The sequence below is a fragment of the Carcharodon carcharias genome, chromosome 9, assembly GCF_017639515.1.
Source record: "Carcharodon carcharias isolate sCarCar2 chromosome 9, sCarCar2.pri, whole genome shotgun sequence".
Taxonomy (NCBI): Eukaryota; Metazoa; Chordata; class Chondrichthyes; order Lamniformes; family Lamnidae; genus Carcharodon; species Carcharodon carcharias.
This window is the reverse complement of record NC_054475.1, coordinates 34,262,304-34,288,341: the sequence shown is the minus strand read 5'-3', so window position 1 is coordinate 34,288,341 and position 26,038 is coordinate 34,262,304. Positions and strand designations below refer to the sequence as shown.

General features: G+C 43.2%; 1 protein-coding gene across 9 annotated transcripts in view; it reads right to left on the bottom strand.

Annotated features, from left to right (window-relative positions):
• Positions 1-26,038, bottom strand: part of itpr3 (inositol 1,4,5-trisphosphate receptor, type 3) — a 312,431-nt gene that overhangs the window by 136,021 nt on the left and 150,372 nt on the right. For 8 of the 9 annotated variants that reach the window (XM_041195917.1, XM_041195916.1, XM_041195915.1 and 5 more), the window contains 8 exons: positions 18,883-18,927; positions 15,655-15,809; positions 10,267-10,366; positions 8,590-8,750; positions 5,042-5,183; positions 4,099-4,257; positions 2,839-3,011; positions 1,336-1,455 (listed from right to left, as the gene is read on the bottom strand). In XM_041195917.1, coding sequence (XP_041051851.1) covers positions 1,336-1,455; positions 2,839-3,011; positions 4,099-4,257; positions 5,042-5,183; positions 8,590-8,750; positions 10,267-10,366; positions 15,655-15,809; positions 18,883-18,927 — 1,055 coding nt within the window. Of the gene's footprint in view, positions 1-1,335; positions 1,456-2,838; positions 3,012-4,098; positions 4,258-5,041; positions 5,184-6,308; positions 6,327-8,589; positions 8,751-10,266; positions 10,367-15,654; positions 15,810-18,882; positions 18,928-26,038 lie in introns of those variants that run through there. The other variant, XM_041195918.1, reaches the window with a different exon arrangement.

Sequence of the window (26,038 nt, the reverse complement as noted above, 5' to 3'; positions counted from 1 at the left end):
GCTGTTAGGGAGTTCCAGGATTTTGACCCAGCGACAGTGAAGGAACGGTGATATATTTCCAAGTCAGGATGGTGAGTGACTTGGAGGGGCACTTCCAAGTGGTGGTGTTCCCATTTATCTACAGCCCTTGTCCTTCTCGATGGTAGTGCTCGTGGGTTTGGAAGGTGCTGTCTAAGGAGCTTTGGTGAATTGCTGAATGGCAGAAAAGGTTCAAGAGGCTGTTCCTATGTAGCTAATAAATTCTTGTTTCATTTCTAGTGATTTTGTTTGCTATGTCTAAAGCCGAAGAAGGTCAATTTTGTTAGATTTTCTTCTATTTGTTTGCAAGAGCTTTGGAAATCCTAGAAAAATGGTTTAAATGGTACACTGTCTGTACGTAAGCATTTAAGAATAAAACAAAAGCACAACCACAAAAAAACCTGCAGACACTCTCAAACTAGGTATGACAGGTCAACTGTGTCGTGTTGTTACAATGATATAAGTGCCAATCACTCATAAGGCCTTGTGTAAATACTTGTGGGTTCATTTATTTAGACTAGGCACATGAGAACAGATGTACATGGATAGAAAGCTTGAAGACATCAGGTGCAGGGCTGTGTATGCTGCGTTCTGCTCCAGACTGAAGTGGAACTGAGGCTGGATCACATGATGCACTTCCCCAAAAGTGATGGCATGCTGTTATCGCTCAGAGGCATATTAAAACAAACTGCAGCACAGAACTCCTTCTACATCTTTGACAACGTGTCTCAACCTCAAACAAAGAAACTACGCAAGCACATTCCCTTATGTTGTAGTTTTACTTTCACTCGTTTCACTTGTACAGCCTCTGGAGTGGTGAATATTCCCTAACTTGAGGTGTCAGAGCATTCTAAAACATGACAAGAGTCAAACTCAATCTGCTTTGGACCCCAAAACCCATGAAAGAGAAACATGATCATAGGTCCTGAGACTGAAACACTGGTCACCAGTGGACATTCAAACATATTTCAGGTCAGTCATCTTTGCATTTTTTTTAAAAAGCAACACACTGTATTCATCAACTGACAACTACAGATACACTTTGTGAACATAATGCAATATTGATTTAAGGCACATGCCACAGCCACTGGAGAACTGTTGATTAATTAGAGTAATCAGGAATACTGGGAGAACACAATGACATTTATATGAATTGTTTACAGAATGGTTTTTGTTCTTTTAATTAAGCAAAATTATATGCCCAAACCTTTTTGTTTCATTCAGTATGTAAATCAGCTTTGTTCTTTCATGAAACAAAAAAGCAAAAACACAGGACACCCCCTGTAATGCTGCTGAGGAAAGAAACTATTAACTCACTCAGTTTTTATGAGAATATCTTCATTCTGTGGATCCAGCACACATTTGCAAATAAGCTCCTGGGTTACGGGAATGGCGACATGATTTGACACACAGAGGTCTGATAAATAATCTAAAAACCTGTTGGAAAGCAGCAAGAATCAGAGACAGGTGTTTGACAAAAAATATAAATTATTTGATTAAGCTTTTAACTCTACAGGGCTTCGTACTTACAGACTGCATTATTTGGAATGATGCCAGCATCTCCAGCAGCCACAATGCACCTTCCATTTAGGAGGTACAGACTGGCTTTCAGTAATGCTAGTCAAGTATTGATTCTAAGCCTTCTGCTGTTCTGTGACCAATGAGCACTGGCCAGCTGCAGTAATTATGATAATAAGCAGGCAGCATGAAGGTGGTGTAATGCCTACATAGCAATGGATGGATGTGGGTTAATCGAGCATGGCGATCCCTGTGCCCATTTTCTATTTCAGCCATGATTTTGCTCATCATACTTCACTGTCTTTTAGATTATCTTTGTGCAAATTTCTATTTCACTCTTTCACCTGACTGGCTTGAATCAGTGACAAATTAGAACCCTGTAACTAAGATCCGTGGAGAAACATATTGGGCGGGATTTTCCGGTCCCGCCAACTTTTGGCTGCGTCTCCAAATTTTCTGTTCCTGCCTGGAATGGGAATTCCAGCCATTAGTTTTAAAAACAAATTTGATCATTTCACTCAATTTTTAAAAATTCCTATTGCTTCTGCTTCCTTTTAAAATGAATGGGAGCTAATCTAAGACACACTCATGTGCCCCACTTACAAAACCACACAAACCACACATTGTTGCAATCCAATCACGTAAATCAAAGCTGCAGGCACTTGGTCTAGTTACACTGAAGTAACTTGCATAATAATATGCTGGGGTAAATCTTCAACTTCCATCTGGACTAAAACTGATGTTGTGTATTGGCTGGCTGTCATAGAAACCAATAAAAAGTAATGGAAATGAGGTGACCTATCCACAATGTCAGTTTTATGTCTGGGCAGCAAATTGAAACCACAGCCCATCATGTTTTATAGCGCAAAGCATTTGGCACAATTAATTGTCAGTAGAGTGCAATAAATTTTGGGGACATTGTAGCCAAACTGTGCCAGCAACATTCCAAACACTGGAATTAAATGAATCTCTTTTTGATGGTATCAGTTGAGGCACAATTATTGAGCAAAACATAAGGACATCTCCCTGATCATCTTTGAGTGGTGCCATGGGATCCTGAATGTCCACCTGGATAGTCAAATGGGGCTCAATTTAACATTGCATCCGAAGGGCCGCAGCTCTGACAGCACAACACGACCTCAGTAATCCATTGATGGCTGGGGGAATCCCCTTAGGAGAAACTGCTTCTGAGGCTTTCAAAGAAGATTTGACTACACTGAACAGAATCGACCCAGTGGCTATGCTGCACTGGCCACATCTGATTGACGTACATAGACCACCTCTAAAACCACATCACCCTACCTGGGTTCTCGGTTCTTCCTCACCAGTTTGACAAAGGTTTCAATCTCTGTCTTTGTAATATGCTTTTCTAGCAGCTTCCTGTTGTTGTGGAGTAGAGCTGTAATTGTGTCTTCAGCCAAAATGTCATAACCAATCTGAGACTGCATCACTCCAAATTGCTTTGCAATGTGTTCCTAGCAAGGTGACAACAGGGAGATGTCAAACTAAAATACATCTATTTTCATACCCTCCTTTGTTTCCAGACGATTGTCTCCTCCCTCACCCAGTCTGCATGGTTTGAGCTTGCTATTCACTGATTTTGTGCAAGTTCCTTATTGCTGCACAGTGTTGTACAAATACAGTAACTTCCTTCTCCACCCTCCCTTCCATAAACTTATAAGTGTTCCAAAGGAGACAAGTGCCTCACAAAATAATTGTTTCATGTATTCTTTGTGAGGTAGGTTTTACGGATTATCGCTTTGGATGCCCTGCCTTGCATGATGTGGGCACAAAATAGAATTCAGGCATGCAGATTAACATGCCCCAGACAATGTCACAGGTTATGACAAACTGCCATATGAAAGAGAATCCATTTCTATCACCACTAGTTAACTTATTAGTGCTTTAGTTTCTTTCTTATCCTAAACATTTCTCCCCACACAACAGCAGGATATGGAAATAGGCAGAAAAAATATGAAAATAAATCACTTTTAATTAGTGACTGACAAGACTCTTGCGTGCGTTGATACCTATACTTTTTTCTATTATTATTAACTATAAAGATTATAAGGGATATCTCACTGCTGACAGTGCAATTGGCAATTAGTCCACGTTAGTTTTCCCAAACAGCACAGGCAAAAGTGACTGATGATGTTCTCTTGAATGACTGAGAACACATGGAGTTCAGGCACTAGAGGGAAATCTGTTACCCTGTCGGCCCATGGCTTCCGGCAGTATTTACAATGAGTTCAGTGATCACTGAATGCTACAACCTCTTTGATTAATCAAACACTTCAATCTTCTATCTTGTAAGCATGAAATTGCTGCCCGCCTGTAAATTCAGTATTTTTATTTTCTGCACATGAGCAGCACATACTACTTTGCAGAGCCAAACTGTCCCAAATTATGTCCTTTGTAGGTCACCGTTTGCTCAATACTGATACAAGAAAAACCCTGTCTTCCAGATCTGCCTCATGAATGCTCATTAAAGAAGTACATTCCCAGTTGAGGTCATGCTTAAAAATTGGGTTTGAATAAATGAACAGGAGTCAGTGCACATACCTGGTTTTTTCTGTAATCATCCTGTGAGTGCCGAAGTACTCTGTAACAGAGTCGGAACATGTACTGGTATGGGGCATTCTTCTGGTCAGCCAGCTCCTCCAACTTTAGCATAGGACCTTCTCCTTTATCCTCAAAAGGAGCCTTCAGGATTCCAAATATCTGTGCAGAAGAGGCAAAGGCTTGATGATTTTGTCATGTTTTCACTATAATAAACACAGCATTTACAGGAAATGTCAATTCCTCATACTGATGTTTTACTGCAAGAGATTCTCAGTGGCAGAAGCTACCTGAATGACTAGCTATAATGGGACTCTCAACATTGCCCGATGGCTGCATGAGCACAATTCCAACAGCAATCAGTGGGTAACCATCAGGACAAGAGCTTTGCCAACTTATTCCTAATTAATATGAGGAACTGGGAGTCCTAGCTGATATCAGCTAACTGAGCACTGATTAAAGGTCATTGTGGCTCAGCAACTCACTGGATAAACTATTGAACTGTCATAGAAGATTCTCAGGAGAAAAGGCTCATGTAATTTTAGAATACTACACCTGAGGACTTACTAAGGAATGGAGGGATAATCACTAAATCTGGAGATTCACTTCTAACAAGAAACAAAAAGACTGTGGTTATGTGGTGGTTATCAGTAAACATGGGAGAGATTTACTACAAAGTTTAACAAATAAGTAGTTCACATTTGTTTTTTTCTTTATTTCTGCATTCATATTAAATAAGGATATCTGGGTGCCATGGACTGAATTTTCATCCTAGAGGTGGGTAGCGGAAGTTGGGAAATTTCCAAGCTTGGCCCACCTGCCTCAGGAGAAGGTGCCTGCAAAGGAGGATTTTAGTTCTGGGGGGCTGCCACAGTAGCCTATACCATATTAATTGTTTTGTCTAACCTTATTCTTAGCATTGTTATTAAAGGTGTTTATTAAATACCTGCTTCAGGATGTTTTGTTCTCGCATCAGTTTTTGCCTTTCCCTGTTGGGTTTTGTCATGACAATGTCTAGAACATTCTGACCGTTATTGGGAACTTCCACAACGAAGAAAACAAGATCTTCCAATAACTTGATTGCAAACCTACAGTGGACAGAAAATAATGCAAAAGACTTTGCCACTGATTTCAATAAGAAAGCACAAAGTTCACAGGGAATAATGTTTCCTGATAAAGGTGAATGTGCAGCATTGAATACTATCCCCACCATTTAAAATGGGTGCATTCATGCTCATGCAAATTGCTGCTATATGTAGTGGATGGTAAAACAGTGCAAACAGTTGACTGAAGGCTCCATTTTCTGACTCTCTTCTGCAATTGTTAATGGTGCAAATAGCTGCTGGAGACCTCAGGCAGCTTTAAGCAGCGGTTCACACTGTCAGTTAGGAACATGGAATATAGGATTTGCTATTCAATATGGATTATGGAATCTAAGGTTTGGAACGTGTGACTGGGGTGTACATAGACAGAGCAACACAGTTCCACAACGAACCCTTGAGGTGCATTCATTCCAATACACTGTCATGCTTAGTACATGAAACCATGGCAGCTGTGAAAGTGAAGCAAGAAGCTGCAGACCAAGCAGGTATGGAAAACTAATTCCAACTCACTTGACGGCTTCAGTCAGCTGTTCGCACTAATAACCATGGGAGGGAGTTCGAACATGGAGATTTAAAGCAGTTTCAATCAGGTAACAATGTGAACAGTTAATTGAAGCTGCTTGAAGTCCTGGCTTTGACTGAAATAAGTGGAATTTTTAAAATTGACGATTTCTGAACTGCACAAAACACCTATCGCACTTAAAACATTTTAAGTAACTCCTTTGTAATTAGCACCTCTGGTAATGCTATCAGCTATCCATGAGAAGCATGAACAATGGAAATGGTATTAAAAATATATTCATTAATAAATAGGGTGATTCAAGATGTACAGCCAATTGATCTTAAGTTGCCTGGTAGGAGTTTAAATATTGTAGCTCAGCAGCAAGCCTAGAAATGACACCAGCACTAGCCTTGACAAGCCAGGAAAAAACCTAATGCTTGATAGCCTAGGATAATGACAGAAGACAGCTGGAGAATGCTGTGTGTGTGTTTTCACACTGCCTGGTACAAATGAAATGGTGTTTGAACAGATATTTTGCTCTGTTTTTATAATGGGTGGGGTTATGAACAAATTGAATTCTTTTGCAGCGAATCACCGTGTTTCCATACCTGTTGCATTCCAGAATTCAACTGATCCCTAATTGGTAATAAAGCCTCCAGATCTCCTCCGATAGAGCAAAAGGTGATTGAAAAAACTGAGAAAGAAAAGACTGAAGAAAAGAAAAAGAAATAATAAAAACAAACAAGGTAAGAAGAGAAGAGAAATTTTCAGAAAAATAAAGGAAAACTTCAAATCTTTCAAGGAGGTGACGGTATAACTGAGAAAATGATTCAAGGTGATTGCACAGGAACCAATCCATGATCTGTACGGCAGTTTAGTTTACATTTAAATGAATACATATTCCCCTATGATTAATGCATAGTTTAAGCAGAATACCTAAAGAAGAGTGACGATTTGATCCATATTTCACTTGAAGCACAATATTTTAATTGGGGATTTGGTGCTTTTAAGTTATCAGGATAGCCTACAAACAGGATACAAACCCAAATCAATGGCTATCCTCACATTTCCTCCATATATCAATAATAGGAACAGGAGTAAGCCTTTTAGCCCCACATGACTGCATTATCATTCAATGAGATCATGACTGATCTGTAACTTAACTCCACATGCCCATGTTTGCTCTTAATATCTTTGGCTAACAAAAGTCTATCAATCTGTTATAAAATTAACAGATTGTCTAGCATCAGTTTCCATTTGCAGAAGAGAGTACCAAATTTCTACCACCCTTTGTGCTTAGAAATGTTTCTTCTAATTTCATTCTCAAAAGATCTGTCTCTATTTTTTAGACCATGCATCCAGAATCAGTCTTCCCAGCCAGCAGAAGTAGTTTTTCTCTATCTATCCTATTTGTTCCTGTAATATCTTTAAAATATCAATCTATCAACCCTGAACCTTCTAAATTCCAAGGAACACAAGCCTTGTTTGTGTAATCTCTCCTTGTAATTCTTGAAAGATTGGACAGTCCGGGCTTGTTTCCACTGGAGTTTAGAAGAGTGAGGGGTGGTTTGATTGAAGTATACAAGGTCCTGAATGGCCTTGGACGTGGAAAGGATGTTCCCCTTGTGGGTAAGTCCACAACTAGGGGGCATTGTTTTAAAATTAGGGGTCACCTTTTCAGGACAGAGATGAGGAGAAGTTTTTTCTCTCAGAGAATGATGCAACTTTGGAACTCTCTGCCTCAGAAGGTGGTGGAGGCGGGGTCATTGAATATTTTTAAGGCAGAGTTAGGTAGATTTTTGTTAGGCAAAGGGATCAAAGGTTAGTGGGATTAGATGGCAATGTAGAAATTGAAACACAAGATCAGCCATGATTTTATTAAAAGGCGGAACAGGCTCAAGGGGCCAAATGGTTTACTCCTGTTCCTATTTCTTATGTTCTTATACTCTTATGTAACCCTTGGAGCTCAAGAATCATTCTGGTAAATCTACACTGCACACCCTCTAAGGCCAATCTATTCTTCCTTAGATCCGCTGCCCAGGACTGCTTATTGTACTCCAGCAGTGGTCTAAACCCAGTCTCACATGGCATTATTTAATGTCCCTACTGCTCATACAACATATTTCAGTCACTTTGGAATCTTACTTATAGACACAGAAAAACAAAAGTAAAGAAAACCAGTACTAGATTTGCAGCAGGGCCTGAAAAATATTTTATAAAATGCTTGAGGGAGGAAAAAATACTTACCCAATTGCCAAATATATGTTTTGCTTTATAACCTCATCCTACCAAAAATAAATACTGAAATAAGTTTGCACTTAAAAACAAAAAATTGGATAACCATCCTATCCCACTCCAGGGTAAGACATTCAGCTTTATTCTTCCTAACATGGCAGGCTTAATTATTTCGCTGTTGTTCAAAATTATATCTGCCTTCAGCAAGTTGGTGTTTCTGCTCTGCATCAATTTCACACGGTTGAACATTGCCGCAATCATAGCCACAGGATAAGGTAGAAACGATTCACAAAAAAACCATTCATCTAATCTTGCTTAGCTCACCCATTGGAACTTTTATGGACAAATGAATTAATCTGCAATACCTCAGGGTTTTACGGCTGAGGCAGTAATGCGACTCTCTCCAAATGAGTGAGACTTGACTGACCTGCAGCCAACCTAACACTCCGACCACTGCATCTATTAAGCTGGCTGTTAGATGGAGGTGCACAAAACCAGCCGCACTTCACTAGCCCTTCCAATGGAAACTGCTCACCTCTATCGAGCACTTTCCCCAGATAAGCTCAGCTAAAAAAGAAAACTCTATCATTGGGAATCACAGGAATAAACTTATGAACTAAGTCCTGTGACATAGCATTTTAGCCACGTTGTTACCTTCGATCATTATGATTTAAAGTTCCTTGCTCCAACTTTTCAACAATTGTCCCTAGGATTTTACTGGCATCATTTGCAAAGTCCAAATCCCGAATTTCTGAAACTGGAACAGAGACAATGGCAAAGGCTTCTTTGTCTTCTTTGCTTGGGCAGGTTCCAAGCTAAAATAAATGAAGATAACATTTATAGAATTTTCAACATTACTTATGCTATGAATGCAGGCTAAATCTACAGGCCTTTAAGAGATATGTCCTGCCAATTAACCAAAAGACCTACAGTGAATTTCACAAATATGCACACTTGATCCAAGCAAACAGTACCCCTCAACAGTGTGAGCTGCAGTCATTAGTCGGACAAAAGGAACTCTACAAAAGAAAGTTAACCTTTTCGAAATTAGGACAACCAATTCCAACAGTACTGTATATTTACCATTCACTTTCATTCTACTGACCTTCAAAACATTAATTGCCCATCCACCTTAATGGATCACACTAGTTCATCAGCATTGATTAAATTGTAATGAACCAATTTAGTTCCCCTTAACCCTGAGCCATTGCATAGATTTCCTGCTAAATTGAAACATATTACATCATTCAAAACTAGATGTTCCATAATCATTCAAGTATCCCCCTAGTTTTAATTACTTCTTGTGTACAAACTAAGGTTATTTTGTTGGTTTTTTGATCTCTATCAGAAATTGCAATGAAAACACCCAATGTGCAACAGCTACATGTAGATTTTCCGGGTTCCATTCCTCTTATTGCATAGATTACATTCAGGGAAACAAATTAGTTTTCTTTTCTGGAACCTGGTCAGAATCCATGGTGATTCAGCAAACCTAGTAATCTGCATAGAGATTGCATCAGTTGAGATTGGCATCAATGGGTGGAGCTTTCTCAACAGGTGTCTCTGGTGCTGCCTGAAAAAGTGGCAAGACACTTGCACACTCTTTTAGGTGGAAAGCCGCCATATCATCTGCCTATCAGGCAATTAACTGGATGGGCCTTCCTCCCGACTGAGGACCCCAGAATATGATGTACCGTCAAAGGTCAGCAGCTCTTGCATTCGGCAGCACCAAGGAGGCGGCCGTGGCTGCTGCTGGAACAACACACCCACCGCTCCCATTCCAGAGTCCAAGAATTACAGAGCGGCCCAGTTGCGGGGAGGAGGTTCTGGATGGTAGGGGTTGCAAGGAGAGGGGGTCCATCGGAGTCAACAGCAAGGGCAGGGAGCTGGCTGGCAGCAGCCACCCCCCTGCCCAGTGCCCATGCCCTTGATCTTGCACAGATTAGTGCAGGTTGAGGGAGCGCCTCCCTCCAGCTGACATGCAGCCACACAGTTTAACCAGTCATGCAGGCCTGCATGTCGGCAGGTCGACCTGGAGTGGAGAAGATTGCAGAGGAGGCGAGATGAAGCCCTTAAGTGGTTGTTAATTGACCACTTAAGGGACTCAAGTAGAAGTGTGGTGGCAAGGTTGACTATGGGGAAGGCCTTGGGTATCAACCCGCCAAATTTTCAGGCCTTCCTCCCTCCTTCCTTGCTTCCTGTGGAGGCAGATGATTCTGCGCACTGAGTTAACCATGGCTGGCATTTACTATGTTGAAAAACATATGCTATCGTTCTAAACTGGACTATGAAAGTTAAAATTAGGCAGAGAAGCCTGAATTCAATAACTACCATTAATCTTATTGGTCTTTCTTCATCGGTATCAATAGGAATATTTGTGCTCTGGATCCACGTATTGGTGCAGAGATGCCGCAATCTCACAAACGAATTCCTGAAATATCAAAGAGAATATTTGTAAGAAATGATTTGCATTAATATTTGAAATAACAAATTCATACTTAGATAGGCTGGTTTGCTCTGATTTTTTTTACCAGTGAGTAGTCTCTCCCACCAGTCACAGATTTTAGGATATTCTGGACAGCCACTCGCAATTTTCAACGAGAGAAACAAAGGTTGTGAGCAGCGCATCCACAATATCCTCTTATCCACCTCTAGTTCTAACTTGGGAATTCAGCCCTCTACTGTGCCATAATCTTTTTCTTTATTCATATAGGGGATGTGGGCTTCGCTGGCTGGGCCAACATTTATTGCCCATCCCTAGTTGCCCTTGAGAAGGTTGTGGTGAGCCACCTACTTGAACTGCAGCAGTCCATGTGGTGTAGGTACACCCACAGTGCTGTTAGGGAGGGAGTTCCAGGATTTTGACCCAGCAACAGTGAAAGAATGGTAATATATTTCCAAGTCAGGATGGTGAGTGGCTTGGAGGCGAACTTCCAGGCGGCAGTGTTCCCATTTATCTGCTGCCCTTGTCATTCTAGGTGATAGTGGTCATGGGTTTGGAAGGTGCTGTCAAAGGAGCCTTGGTGAGTTCCTGCAGTGCATCTTGCAGATGATACACACTGCTGCTACTGTGCGTCAGGGTGGAGGGTGTGAATGTCGTGGATGTGGTGCCAGCTAAGAGGGCTGCTCCATGCTGGATGATGTCGAGATTTTTGAGTGTTGTTGGAGCTGCACTCATTCAGGCAAGTGGGGAGTATTCCATCACACCTAACTTGTGCTTTGTAGATGGTGGACAGGCTTTGGGGAGTCAGGAGGTGGGTTACTCATTGCATGATTCCTAGCCTCTGACCTGCTCTTGTAACCACAGTATGTATATAGCCAGTCCAGTTCATTTTCGGGTCAATGATGTCCCTCAGAATGTTGAGATGGGGGATTCAGTGATAGTAATGCCATTGAACATCACGGGGCGATAGTTGGATTCTCTCTTGTTGGAGATAGTCATTGCCTGACATTTGTGTGGTGCGAATGTTACTTGCCACTTGTCAGCCCAAGCCTGGATATTGTCCAGGTCTTGCTGCATTTCGACATGGACTGCTTCAGTATCTGAGGAGTCACGAATGCTGCTGAACATTGTGCAATCATCAGCAGACATCCCCACTTCTGATCTTATGATGGAAGGAAGGTCATTGATGAAGCAGCTGAAGATGGTTAGGCCCAGGACACTACCCTGAGTAATTCCTGCAGTGATGTCCTGGAGCTGAGATGACTGACCTCCAACAACCACAACCATCTTCCTTTGTGCTAGGTATGACTCCAACCAGCGGAGAGTTTTCCCCCTGATTCCCATTGACTCCGGTTTTGCCACACTCGGTCAAATGCGGCCTTGATGTCAAGGGCACTCACTCTCATCTCACCTCAGGAGGTCAACTCTTTTGTCCATGTAGAACCAGGGGTGTAAAGAGGTCAGGAGCTGAGTGCCCCTGGCGGAACCCAAATTGAGCATCAGTGAGCAAGTTATTGCTAAGCTAGTGCCACTTGATAGCACTGTTGATGACCCTTTTCATTGCTTTACTGATGATGAAGAGTAGACTGATGGGGTAGTAATTGGCTGGGTTGGATTTGTCCTGCTTTTTATGTACAGGACATGCCTGGGCAATTTTCCACATAGCCAGGTAGATACCAGTGTTGTAGCTGTACTGGAACAGCTTGATAGGGGTGCGGCAAGTTCTGGAGCACAAGTTTTCAGTACTATTGCCAGAATACTGTCAGAGCCCATTGCCTTTGCAGTATCCAGTGCCTTCAACCGTTTCATGATATCATGTGGAGTGAATCGAACTGGCTGAAGACTGGCATCTGTGATGCTGGGGACCTCCGGAGGAGGCCGAAATGGATCATCCACTGTCACTTCTGGCTGATCGACTGAAGATTGTAGCAAATACTTCAGCCTTATCTTTTGCACTGATGTGCTGGGCTCCTCCGTCATTAAGGATGGGGATATTTGTGGAGTCTCCTCCTCCAGTGAATTGATTCATTGCCCACCACCATTCATGAATGGATGTGGCAGGATTGCAGAGCTTAGATCTGATCCGTTGCTTGTGGGATCACTTAGGTCTGTCTGTTACTTGCTGCTTCTGCTGTTTGGCGCACAGGTAGCCCTGTATTATAGCTACACCAGGTTGACACCTCATTTTTAGGTATGCCTGGTGCTGCTCCTGGCATGCCCTCCTGCACTCTTCATTGAACCAGGTGTGATCCCCTGGCTTGATGGTAATGGTAGAATGGGGGATATGCTGGGTCATGAGGTTATAGATTGTGGTTGTATACAATTCTGCTGCTACCGGTGGCCCACAGTGCCTCATGGATGCCCAGTCTTGAGCTGCTGGATCTGTTCAAAATCTATCCCATTTAGCACAATGGTAGTGCCACACAACATGATGGAGGGTATCCTCAATGTGAAGGCGGGACTTCATCTCCACAATGACTGCGCGGTGGTCACTGCTACTGATACTGTCATGGACAGATGCATCTGCGGCAGGCAGGTTGGTCAGGATGAGCTCAAGTATGTTTTTCCCTCTTGTTCCCCCACTAGCTGCCGCAGATCCAGACTATGTCCTTTAGGACTCAGCCAACTCGGTCAGTAGTGGTGCTACCGAGCCACTCTTGGTGAGGGACATTTAAGACCCTCACCCAGAGTACATTCAGCACTTTTGCTACTCTAAGTGCTTCCTCCAAGTGGTGTTCAACATGGAGGAGCACTGATTCATCAGCTGAAGGAGGGTAATACATGGTAATCAGCAGGAGGTTTCCTTGCCCATGTTTGACCTGATCATGAGACTTCATGGGGCCCAGACTTGATGTTGAGGACTCCCAGGGCATCTCCCTCCCGCTGTACACCATTGTGCTGCCAGCCCTGCTGAGTCTGTTCTGCCAGTGGGACAGGACATACCCAGGGATGGAAATGGTGGTGTCTGGGACATAATCTGTAAGATATGATTCCATGAGGATTAGTCTGTGAGATAGCTCCCCCAATTTTGGCCCCAACCCCCAGATGTTAGTAAGGAGGACTTTGCAGGGTTGACAGGGCTGAGATTGCTATTGTTGTTTCCAGTGCCTAGGTCGATGCCAGGTGGTCTGTCCAGTTTCATTCCTTTTTTTCTGAGACTTTGTAGCAGTTTGTTACAACCGAGTGGCCTGTTAAGCCATTTCAGAGGGCATTTTTAAGAGTCAACCACATTGCTATGGGTCTGGAGTCACGTGTAGGCCAGACCAGGTAAGGACGACATATTTTCCTTCTTAAAGGGCATTGGTGAACCAGATGGGTTTTTACCACAATCGACAATGGTTTAATGGTCATCATCAGATTTTTAATGAATTATAATTCCACCATCTGCCATTGCGAGATTCGAACTGGAGACCCCGAGCATTTCCCTGGGTCTTTGGATTACTAGTCCACCAACAATATCACTATGCCATGCCCTGCCCCTATTGTTGCATGCGCTGGAGCGTCCCAGCTATGAAGAGAGACTGTATAGGCTAGAGTTGTTTTCCTTAGAGCAGAGAAGGCTGAGGGGGTTAGAGGTGTACAAAATTATGAGGGGCCATAAATAGGTTAGATAGGAAGCAACATTTCCCCTTAGTGGAGGTGTCAATAACCAGGGGTTATAGGTTTAAGGTAAGAGGCAGGAGGTTTAGAGTAGATTTGAGGAAAATTTTTTTCACCCAGAAGGTGGTTGGAATCTGGAACTCACTGCCTAAGGCAGGAATCCTCCGTAACATTTAATAAGTATTTAGGTGGCGAGGGATTAGGAGAGCCCATTCTAGAAGCCAGGAGAGGAGGAACCAAAGAGGGGGGGGGGGGGGAAATCTTGGAAAGTGCCCCTGATTCACAAAAGGCACCCTCTGAATGATGTGCCCCTCCTTCCTTCCCTTTAATGTTTTTTTAAAAACGGCTTGCCCACTCCTGCCCATGCCAACCATTTTATGGTGTGGGCAGTGTATGGCTTGTTAACAGGTTCAACAGACCCTTAATTCCTTATGTAAAAATGGCAAATGGAACAAAAATCTGATTGTAAATGTGACTGCCCATGTTCTGAATTGCAAAGATGAATGTGGCCCATCAGCATCAGTCATTAGGTTTAGTACAATTATAAGTAGTGTTTCATAGACAGTGCTGACTAAAATGCATGGAAATCTAGCCCCAAAATAACATTGAGCATAGACATTTTGTAACTTTGGTATGGGCACAGAATATGACTTACTTCATTTTCATTTGCATCTTTGCAACAATTGGCACAAAGGACATTTTTCAGACCCTGGCGTCCTGTGTTGCTCAGGTTGCAGAAGCATTCATATGTTAATGTTTAAGGTTTTCTTATTGCGAGGTGTTCACAGAATGGAAATTGGCCTTTCAAAAAAAAAGTATCTTTTTTTAAATTTGGATTTCTTTAGATCAGCACTGTAATATTGGGCCAGGCTCAGCACTGAATTTTCCCATGCAGGTATCCTGTTACATCATACATGCCATGGGCACCTGCCTGATCCATGCAAATGCCCTGACCCCAGAAATGGGATGAGGTCAGGAGCACAAGTAGCCAGGTAGATTTTCCACATGGTCCTGGATGCGCCCACAATAAGTCACCTGCAGGATTCAAAACTAATGAATATTTTATTGCAGCAAGGAATCCCCACCAAGGCACAGAAAATTATAAGTCAACTGTAAAAAAAACATTATTTCATAGAATTGAAGTTTTAAAATTCTTCTTAAGTTCCCATTTCTAGCTGCGCATGGGATTTTGCTAGCGTTAGCAAGCACTCACATAATAAAGCAGAAGAGATAGGTATGCAGAGAACATATTTCTTAAGGGTCATTTACCAAAAAAGATTAATTAGTCTCTTGTAGTCAGGAAGTTCCCTTTGGGTGCAGTACAGTTCCCCACATATTCATGACCAGCCAGGAGATACTGTAGGTTAAGAATCTGTACCTTAGTGGAGCTAACTCTAGTGCTCAACCAACTGAGCTAAACCTTTTCTCTATTTGTTAAAAGGGACAAACTAGGCAAATCTGTATCATTCATACAAGGACAAACTTTGCACAAACCAAATCTAGGCTAATTTAGATTTTAGAATTATATATTAACTTAAGCAGTAATTTAGAAACAATTTGGATCTGAAACTTCCAGATTTTTTGTAAGATGCGACGGACAGTATAAATAAGAAAGTGGCACCAGCAGCCTGAATAAGGTGTTTCAGGACATAAATTTCCATTTTGAGCTTCAGTACCTGGGAACGAATGAATCTGTTTTTTGCAGAGTAGTTGGATCCTGTTCAAACAGAGATGCAATGTCATTTCCATGGGGCACAGCCACTAGTTTGTATCTAACGTTGTCCCCTCCTTTTCTTTTGCTGCTTCGATTTAAGGTTCTGGATTCTCCCTGCTGAGAGAGTGTCAAATCCATTTTGAAGTTCTGTTACTGTTCATTCTTATTGCTGAACACAATGCAGACACAGAATGCCTTCAACTTATTGAAAGTTCCATACATACTGTAAATCCAACATTACCTTACTATAAAGGCAGCATTATTCTTTAAAGCGCAGTGGTGTTTTACATAATGGTAAATTATATAAGCTAAAATTCTCTTTCAACAAAATCTGATTTACCTCACGTATCACTCTGACCATCATTTTTCAATCTTTCTGATTTTTGAGCCTTTCAACCCATACCACTTTCTCCCTCCAATTTACTTCCTGTCCTGTTAATCTGTAGCTGTCAGCTAGCATACTTTGCCAGCATTCCTGTGTGACATAGTACAGTGAGTTGTGCATGGTGGCAAGGTCCATAAAAGCATAATTCACCTTCAGCAGTTTCTAGATGATCTCAATTGGCCAAGATTAGAAACTTGTCATGTTCTGTGTGGAATCGTATAATACAGCCTACTTTCCACATTTCCAGCATAGTTCATTAGGGTATGAATATACTGCACCACAGGAAACCAGGCACCTTCACAGATCAAATCCCTGAAAGTATTCGGCACTCTCAGAATTATAATTTTTTTCTTCCTTCTTGAAGGTACAGTGTCTTTCTGGAGTATAATTTGTCATGAAATCATTGATTTTTGTGTCTTTGGGTGCTAAATTAGCAGTCTGTGGAGATTGTAACACTTACAGTACAGGATGTTCCAATGCTTGTTACATTGGTTCCTGCCTTGTAACAAGGGTGGTCCCTCTGGGAGTGTTTTGATAAGTCATCAGATCAGTTCAATGGTTAGAGAACAATTCTCATTGAGGCAGTCAGTTTTGGGAAGTCAGCCTGCAAGTGTCACAGAGACACGGCCTGGAACAGGGCCCAGTTATGTTAAAAAGTTAGAGAAAGGGCTAAGGGGAACAGACTTTAAGTAAAGAAGGCCTTTGGGCCAAGGGTACCCCCTTAGAGCAGTGGTGATCTGCTTGGCATAGTCATAGATCTGTAAGCTTTATCTTTTTGACCTTGGATAGTAAAGTTTATTTCTATCTGTTCAAAACCCATGGAACCTTGTGACTTCATTCACTTGGTAAGCATCTTGAATCTCAACCTTCATCTACTTTAAACAAGATATTACTAGTCTCTAACTGGATCTCCGAATCTGGGCAGGGTTATGACAAGTTTCACAGGTGTTACAAGCCCTTTGGCATTTTACCTACATTACTATTCTTCACATGTGAACCTACACACTGAAACAATGCTATTCAATCTTGATAAGCGACACAGCTGAGACTAGTTCTGTCCTCATTTGTCATTAGGGGCAGAATATTGCACTTGGAGTGCAGGTGTGCGCCCAGCCCAAACAAGCATAAAATGACGTGCAATGATGTTGAGCGAGCTTCCTGACATCATTTTGGGCTACAGGAAGAGATAGACGGGATGGTCAAATGAGCAGATAAGTGGCAGATGGAATTTAACCCTGGAAAGTGTGAGATGATACACTATGGAAGGAGTAATTTGACAAGGAAGTATTTAATGAACAGCAGGGCACTAGGGGGTTCTGAGGAACAAAGGGACCTTGGCGTGTGTGTCCATAGATCTCTGAAGGGACATGTTAGTGGGGTGGTGAAAAAAGCAAATGAGACACTTGCCTTTATCAATCGAGGCATAGGTTACAAAAGTAGTGAGGTCATGTTGGAGTTGTATAGAACCTTGGTGAGGCCATAGCTGGAGTACTGTGTGCAGTTCTGGTCGCCACATTATAGGAAGGATGTGATTGCACTGGAGGGGGTGCAGAGGAGATTCACCAGAATGTTGCCTGGGATGAAACATTTAAGTTATGAAGAGAGGTTGGATAGACTTGGGTTGTTTTCGTTGGAGCAGAGAAGACTGAGGGGCGACCTGATAGAGGTGTAAAAGATTATGAGGAGCATTGATAGGGTGGATAGGGAGCAGCTATTCCCCTTAGTTGAAGGGTCAGTCACAAGGGGGCATACTTTCAAGGTGAGGGGCAGGAGGTTTAGGGGGCTGTGAGGAAAAGCTTTTTTACCCTGACGGTGGTGACGGTCTGGAATGCACTGCCTAGGAGGGTGGTGGAGGCGGGTTGCCTCACATCCTTTAAAAAGAACCTGGATGAGCACTTAGCACGTCATAACATTCAAGGCTATTGGGCAAGTGCTGTTAAATGGCATTAGGTAGGTAAGTCAGGTGTTTCTCATGTGTCGGTGCAGACTCGATGGGCCAAAGGACCTCTTCTGCATTGTGATTGTGTTATTCTGTGATCATCGCGCACTTGTAATATTTCAGTCAGCGGGCACACCTGAATGAGTTGGCAGCACGCCCACTGACAATTAACAAGCCTATTAAGGTGAAAAGGCCAAATGGCCTTTGGATTTTTTGTGAAACCTCATCCACGGGCGCTGCCGATTCATGCACGTGCCTGCCGACTGAAATATTACAAATGCGTGATGATGTCAGGACGCTCGCTCGACATCATCAGAAGTCATTTTACGCTGATTGAAAAATAAATTTCAAAATTTCAAACTAATTTCTAACATGTCCATGGGAACATGTTATGAACATTTTTAAATTCTTTATTTTTTACTTTGAAAATTCTTCAGCTGCCTGAGGCAGCTCTGCGCCTCAGGGAGCTTTTGCTGCACGCATCCCCACGCATGTGCGCACTTCCGCGCTCACGGTCCTCCTGGTCCCAGTCCGGCAGCACTGAGCGCTGCAGCACGCAATTCACGCTGGCAGGCTGTTAATTGGCCAGCCGGCATGAAATCCATGTCAGGGCCTGATCACAGGCAGCGATCAGCATCACGACTGCTCCTGGGCCCACCCGCTACGCCCGCCCAATGAGGGCAAAATTCTGCCTGTAGGAGTCAATGGGATAGTTATGCCAGGAGGCAATCCTGGCTATTTTCCCCCTCCCTACTCTAGACACAATGTAGCCAATTGTGCAAGTACAAGTTCTGCCTCAATCTAGATAGGCATAGGCATGGGACTAACTTCTGTTCAGTGTTAATAATATTAAAAATAAAACTTACCACAAATTTTGAATCAGGGGCATCTCCCTTGTAAGCTGAATTTTCCTAAAAGAAAATTGATATATAATATTAAAAGCTCAGCAAAAAAAAATTGCACAGTGATACTGTGATTCATTTTCATAACAAAACTGCCTCAGTGAAGGAACAACGATAACTCCAGTGAAGATAAGAGTAGTCAGTAGTAGACTTGTGTCTTTGTTTCGTCTATTTATTTATATCTGAAGTAGTTACTTAATTTGAGAGAAGGGTAACCAGAGACAATGCCTGTCTCCCCTCTGAGTGCTGCATCAAGACTTTTGGGTAGTTATAGGGGCAATGCCTTGCCTGATTTTTATCAAAATGATATCACATTCAGCAAAGAAAAAAAATGTGTTGATGTCAACTGCATCATTATATCAAGTGCACCATTTTACAAATACACATTTCATAAATGCAATACATCAAGAAACAGAGGGCACAGATTCAAAATAATTGTCAAAAGGAGTAAATGTGATGTGAGGAAAAAACTTTTCACCCAGAGGGTGGTTTGAGTCTGGAACAAACTTCTTGAAAGGGTGGTGGAGGCAGGTTTGATCCAGGTATTCAAAGAGAATTGGATTGCTACCTGAAAAAGAGAGAATGTGCAAGGTTCCGAGGAGGCAGAGGAATGGGACTAGGTGGAATGCTCTTTCAGAGAGCCAGTGCAGATTCAATGGGCCAAGTGGCCTCCTTCTGAACTGTAAAGATACTGTGGTATCTATTACATTATGACTATTATAACATGATGTGTGATGATTAACTCACATGTGAATCACAATACAAGATTAAATATAATGTATTATTTCATTGTGTTGCACAGATCAGAACATAGATTGCAAAATGCTGTTCAGCCTGCCCTGCCAGCTAACCTCCATTTGATTTGCATTGATAATTGGCACCAAACAACTTGTTCCAAGAAAGTCTTCTGACCGTCACACCCAAAGTAAATTCTTGATGCAGGTTAACACTGCACATTGAGTGCTTAACAAAACTATTAAATAGAAAAATTTTCACAATCTCCCCCCTGATCACTAGTCAGTTGGATCACTTCACATTCCACGTCTCTCTGTAGAGAATGCCCTACTTTTCCACGGAAACTCAGTTTAATCAGCAGAGTTGTGTGGTTTATTTGCAACACTCTCTTCAAGGTCATGAATTAACATTACAGCACCGGTCCCTGGGCTTGGGTGGATGGAGAGGTGGATAAACTGAGCTGGAATATTGCTGTTGATAATTTAATTTTCTTGAAAATTTGTTGCACACTGCACAACATTGTTCTTGCTTCCATGGGTTTGATTTTCCTGTTTTACTGCCCAATTTCAAGTGGGGAAAAGGGGAAGGTGGAAGGGACAAATGAGATGATGGATGATTATTGCTACATTTCCACTCCCGAATGCCCATAAAGTGATTTGCTGAAATGAGATCAGCGGCTGGGGGCATCTATCCAAGTACTGCTACCTGTGTGTAAATTGCTCCCTATTGCTATCTGCACTGGCACCTAGCTGGCATTCAGAGTCACTTGGTGGCTGGTAACAGACAGAAGTGAATTTAAAGGAAAGCTTTACAGGATCTTTAAATAATTCTGAGTTTGCTTCTATTTATTTTTATTTTTTTCATCAAAACCTTATTTTTTGATAAAGGCAAAATACTGCGGAAGCTGGAAATCTGAAACAAAAATAAAAATAGCTGGAAAAACTCAGCAGGTCTGACAGCATCTGCGGAGAGGAATACAGTCAACGTTTTGAGTCCGTATGACTCTTCATCAGGACTAAGGAAATATAGAAATGAGGTGAACCATAAGCTGGTTGAGGGGTGTGGGACAGGGATATTTTTTGATACTTTGCTTCACTTTCCTGAAACATTCAACAGAGGCCATTATGGTGCAGTCACTTGGAATTTCATTCTGGGGGACTTTTTAAAAAATTCATTCATGGCATGTGGATGTCGCTGGCTAGGCCAGCATTTATTGCTCATCCCTAATTGCCCTTGAGAAGGTAGTGGGGAGCTGCCTTCTTGAACTGCTGCAGATTTAGATGAAGAAAGGAATACAGAGAAGCCAGGCTAATTGCGCACTGGAGGAATGTGGCATCCACTCATATGTACCCTCACACCAATATCAACAGACCAAAGGAGCTCCTATGCCCACCTGAGTACACAGCACTCATCAGGCTATACCATGTGCTTGCTCTGCATCTGGAGCCCAACCCCATCAGAGGTAGCATAATGGGTTACCACTGCCCTGAACTTCTACAGGAGTCATTTAAGTTTGTATCTGGAAACATTTGTAACATCAGCCATTTGGCTTTGCACAGATGCATAAAACAAGTTACAGATACATTACTTGTTGGAGCTGGTAAGTATAACACTTCACCTATGGACATTTCTCATCACTATGAGAGAACCCTGCAGTGTATGGTAGGATTCCAAGGTGCAAGATGTCCTTGATTGCATTAAGTCACCCTGCATTTCTTTTCAAGAAGTAAATTGCTTTCTCAACAGAAAAAGGTTTCATTTGATAAACACGTGATTAGTGATCACAAATGTCAAATAATGCCTGTTAATGCTTGCTATTTAGAAATGCTACAATTCTTAACTTTTGCAGCTGAACAGCAAGGGTGGAATCGTCCCAGAATTGCACTAAATGTGGTGGCGGGCATGTAAAACAATGTTTTACCCGCTGGCCACAATGGTGGGTTTTCACACTGCATCATCCCCTTCCTGCCTCATTATTTCTGCAGTCACAGGAATGCCGTTTCGCTGGCAGGCTTCCTCCAGTTCACCCACCACACCATCACTTCACCGCTTCCTCACCCCGGGCACCATATTTGAGCTGCAGCCATGCGCACAGCTTTCGATGCTTGCAAACCCGGGACCCAAAAGACTGCAGCCCACCATTTTTATGACATGACCCTGCCTTTGGATGTCATGGAGGGCCACCGCGATGTCCTCTACCTGATCTCTGGCCACTGGAAGCCCATCAGTGTCGCCACTCTGGTTTGGGAGGTGGTGGCAGTGGTGGTCAGTGCTAACGCTGCACAGAAGAGGTTTGCCATCTAGTGCAGAAAGAGGATGAATGATCTCATCCGTGCCACCAGGGTAAGGCAACCATCTCATCACTCTAAACTCACAAGCCCATTACACATTCACTGGCAGCTCACTCACTGCCATTCTCACAAACACACCATCACATCTCCATCTGGCCTCATCTCCTCTGGAGACTGCATCCTCAGCCTTCACCATCTTGAGGCCACTTGCACAGATCAACATGTGCCCCCACACACACCCTGGATTACCCTCCTTCCTCAGTACTGTCCTAGCCCTGCAGCTGCTTCCCTTGCCTGAGGCCACTTCTCCCCCTTCCCCAAGCAAGCCCTAGACCTGCAGCTGTTGAAAAGCCACCTCCGCCATGGCTGCTCCGGTAAGTAGAGACCTGCCCGTAAGCCCCACTATAAGTGATGTGGTGCTGTCTATAAAGCCTGGCGCTGATGGCCGCGAGTACTGCTCGAAGCAAGGTAGGCAAACAAACCTCAAAGTCTTGAGTGAAGTGCAGCTCGCGAGGTGCTCGTTGCTTATGTTCAGTTGTGAAACATGTCAGCGTGCCAACCACGCTCATGTGCTCGGATGATCCATCATGAGGGATTTGTTTCCGGTGAGCAGGCAAGATGATGAGATGCAAATGCACTGAAATTAGGTTCCCAACGTTGGACAGCGGGAAAGGCGGCCTGCCATTAACAGGCGGAGCGGACAATTGCAAACTGGTTTCACAACACAATTTTTGGCATTCTTGCCATGTTGCCTGCTCACACCCGCCATGACACCCGACGCAAACGGGACAGAAAATTCCAGCCCAACTGTCTGGATGATTTGTCTTAATGGTAGCACACTTATTTTTAAATTAGAAGGTTCAAGTTCAAGCCCCACTCCAGAGACTTCAGCACATGACCTAGGCTGGCACCTCAGTGCAGTGCTGAGGGAGTGCTGTACTGTCGCAGGCGCTGTAATTCAGATGAAATGTTAAACCAGGGTTTCATCTGCCCTTGCAGGCAGGCATGAAAAGCCCCATGGCACTATTTGAAAAGAGCAGGGGAGTTTTCACAGTGTCCTGATCAATATTCATCTATCAATCCATATCAGTAAAACAGATTTATCTCGATGTTATTTGTGGGACCTTGTTCTCCGCAAAATTGGATGCCTCGTTTCCCTACATGACAATCCTGACAACACTCCAAAATGTACTCCACTGACAATGGGTTGCTTTGGGACATCCTGAAGTCATGAAAAGGGCCATATAAGTATAAGTCTTTCTTCCTTTTCTTTCCTGGAGGTCAAAGTTACCCTCTGCGGCAGTGGCTGATGACCCCAATTCAGTTCCCTAGGAGTCTGGTGAGCATCAAGCTTCATGGTTCCACCCGAACCATTACAGAGCAGTCACCTTGTACTTTAAGGACATGCTTAGGTCCGAACAGGAGCACTGCAGTCCACTTCAGAGACGGTGTCTAGACCCATGGTGATGTCCTGCATAACACTGTTCTTCAAAGTGGAGTCCCAAAGCTTATTCTGGAGGAAGAGGCGGAAGGCATGTAGGACTAGTGGATAACTGAGAAGCTACTTTCGGGCTGCAAGACATTTACAGGGAACTAATATGGGAGAGGTTTTCCTGACTATTACATGTGGCCACTACAACAGTTTTGTTCCCACATCATCCCTTTTCAGAAACAACAAATCCTTCTTGTATAGAAATTTGGCATAACTTGCGTAACATTCTCAATGGCATTTGTCCACTTAGCCAAAAAGAAGTCTGCAAATCTAATCTGAATTTTTAATTAAAAAGGACCTAGCCATCTTTTATTCATTTTGTTCCACCATGCTTCCCCCGGTGCATGCAGTGGTGTACTCTTTCAGTCCTAATCTCCTATTTCTCTCCTCAGTACTCCCTCAGTTTTAGGAGGGTGTAAAGTGTTTTGGTTACTGATGTGGCCCTCTTCTCAGGATATATGAAGCCAAACTGCACTTGCAAGCACTGCGTCTTATCCACTCTTCAAGAGAAGCCTGGCCCTCAATAATGCAACTAAGGCACAATCTACAGTACAATCCAGCTTACTATCTCAAGCACCCATATATATATTTAGTCCTTCACAGCTATCCTCCTCCTAAATGGCCTGAGTTTTGAATCTGATGACAGACAGGAGCTCACCTTCCAGTGGCTCTTCATCTTCCAGTTTCAACTGTTCCTGACTACTCGTACTTTGTGTCACCCTTGCTCTCCTCCTCACTAATTGATACACCTATGGGTGATGCTGAAAGAGAAAGTGAATGGAGGTATCTATGATCTCCTCAACTCATTTGCATTTCCATAGTTGCCCACAAAAATTTTAGTTCTTTGCACATTTACCTTTCCTTTGCAATATTCCCTTTACTGGGCATGACCCTCTGAATGCTTCTTGAGAGTAAACCAATTGCATCAATCCAAAGGTTGCTAAGTCATAAAAACAAAAAAACTGCGGATGCTGGAAATCCAAAACAAAAACAGAATTACCTGGAAAAACTCAGCAGGTCTGGCAGCATCGGCGGAGAAGAAAAGAGTTGACGTTTCGAGTCCTCATGACCCTTCGACAGAACTTGAGTTCGAGTCCAGGAAAGAGCTGAAATATAAGCTGGTTTAAGGTGTGTGTGTGGGGGGCGGAGAGATAGAGAGACAGAGAGGTGGAGGGGGTTGGTGTGGTTGTAGCGACAAACAAGCAGTGATAGAAGCAGATCATCAAAAGATGTCAACAACAATAGTACAATAGAACACATAGGTGTTAAAGTTAAAGTTGGTGATATTATCTAAACGAATGTGCTAATTAAGAATGGATGGTAGGGCACTCAAGGTATAGCTCTAGTGGTTTTTTTTTTTTTATTTTATTTTATATAATGGAAATAGGTTGGAAAAGGAAAATCTTTATAATTTATTGGGAAAAAAAAAGAAGGGGGAAACAGAAAGGGGGTGGGGATGGGGGAGGGGACTCACGACCTAAAGTTGTTGAATTCAATATTCAGTCCGGAAGGCTGTAAAGTCCCTAGTCGGAAGATGAGGTGTTGTTCCTCCAGTTTGCGTTGGGCTTCACTGGAACAATGCAGCAAGCCAAGGACAGACATGTGGGCAAGAGAGCAGGGTGGAGTGTTAAAATGGCAAGCGACAGGGAGGTTTGGGTCATTCTTGCGGACAGACCGCAGGTGTTCTGCAAAGCGGTCGCCCAGTTTACGTTTGGTCTCTCCAATGTAGAGGAGACCACATTGGGAGCAACGAATGCAGTAGACTAAGTTGGGGGAAATGCAAGTGAAATGCTGCTTCACTTGAAAGGAGTGTTTGGGTCCTTGGACGGTGAGGAGAGAGGAAGTGAAGGGGCAGGTGTTGCATCTTTTGCGTGGGCAAGGGGTTGTGCCATAGGAGGGGGTTGAGGAGTAGGGGGTGATGGAGGAGTGGACCAGGGTGTCCCGGAGGGAGCGATCCCTACGGAATGCCGATAAGGGGGGTGAAGGGAAGATGTGTTTGGTAGTGGCATCATGCTGGAGTTGGCGGAAATGGCGGAGGATGATCCTTTGAATGCGGAGGCTGGTGGGGTGATAAGTGAGGACAAGGGGGACCCTATCATGTTTCTGGGAGGGAGGAGAAGGAGTGAGGGCGGATGCGCGGGAGATGGGCCGGACACGGTTGAGGGCCCTGTCAACGACCGTGGGTGGAAAACCTCGGTTAAGGAAGAAGGAGGACATGTCAGAGGAACTGTTTTTGAATGTAGCATCATCGGAACAGATGCGACGGAGGCGAAGGAACTGAGAGAATGGGATGGAGTCCTTACAGGAAGTGGGGTGTGAGGAGCTGTTGTCAAGATAGCTGTGGGTGTCGGTGGGTTTGTAATGGATATTGGTGGACAGTCTATCACCAGAGATTGAGACAGAGAGGTCAAGGAAGGGAAGGGAAGTGTCAGAGATGGACCACGTGAAAATGATGGAGGGGTGGAGATTGGAAGCAAAATTAATAAATTTTTCCAAGTCCTGACGAGAGCATGAAGCAGCACCGAAATAATCATCGATGTACCGGAGAAAGAGTTGTGGAAGGGGGCCGGAGTAGGACTGCAACAAGGAATGTTCCACATAC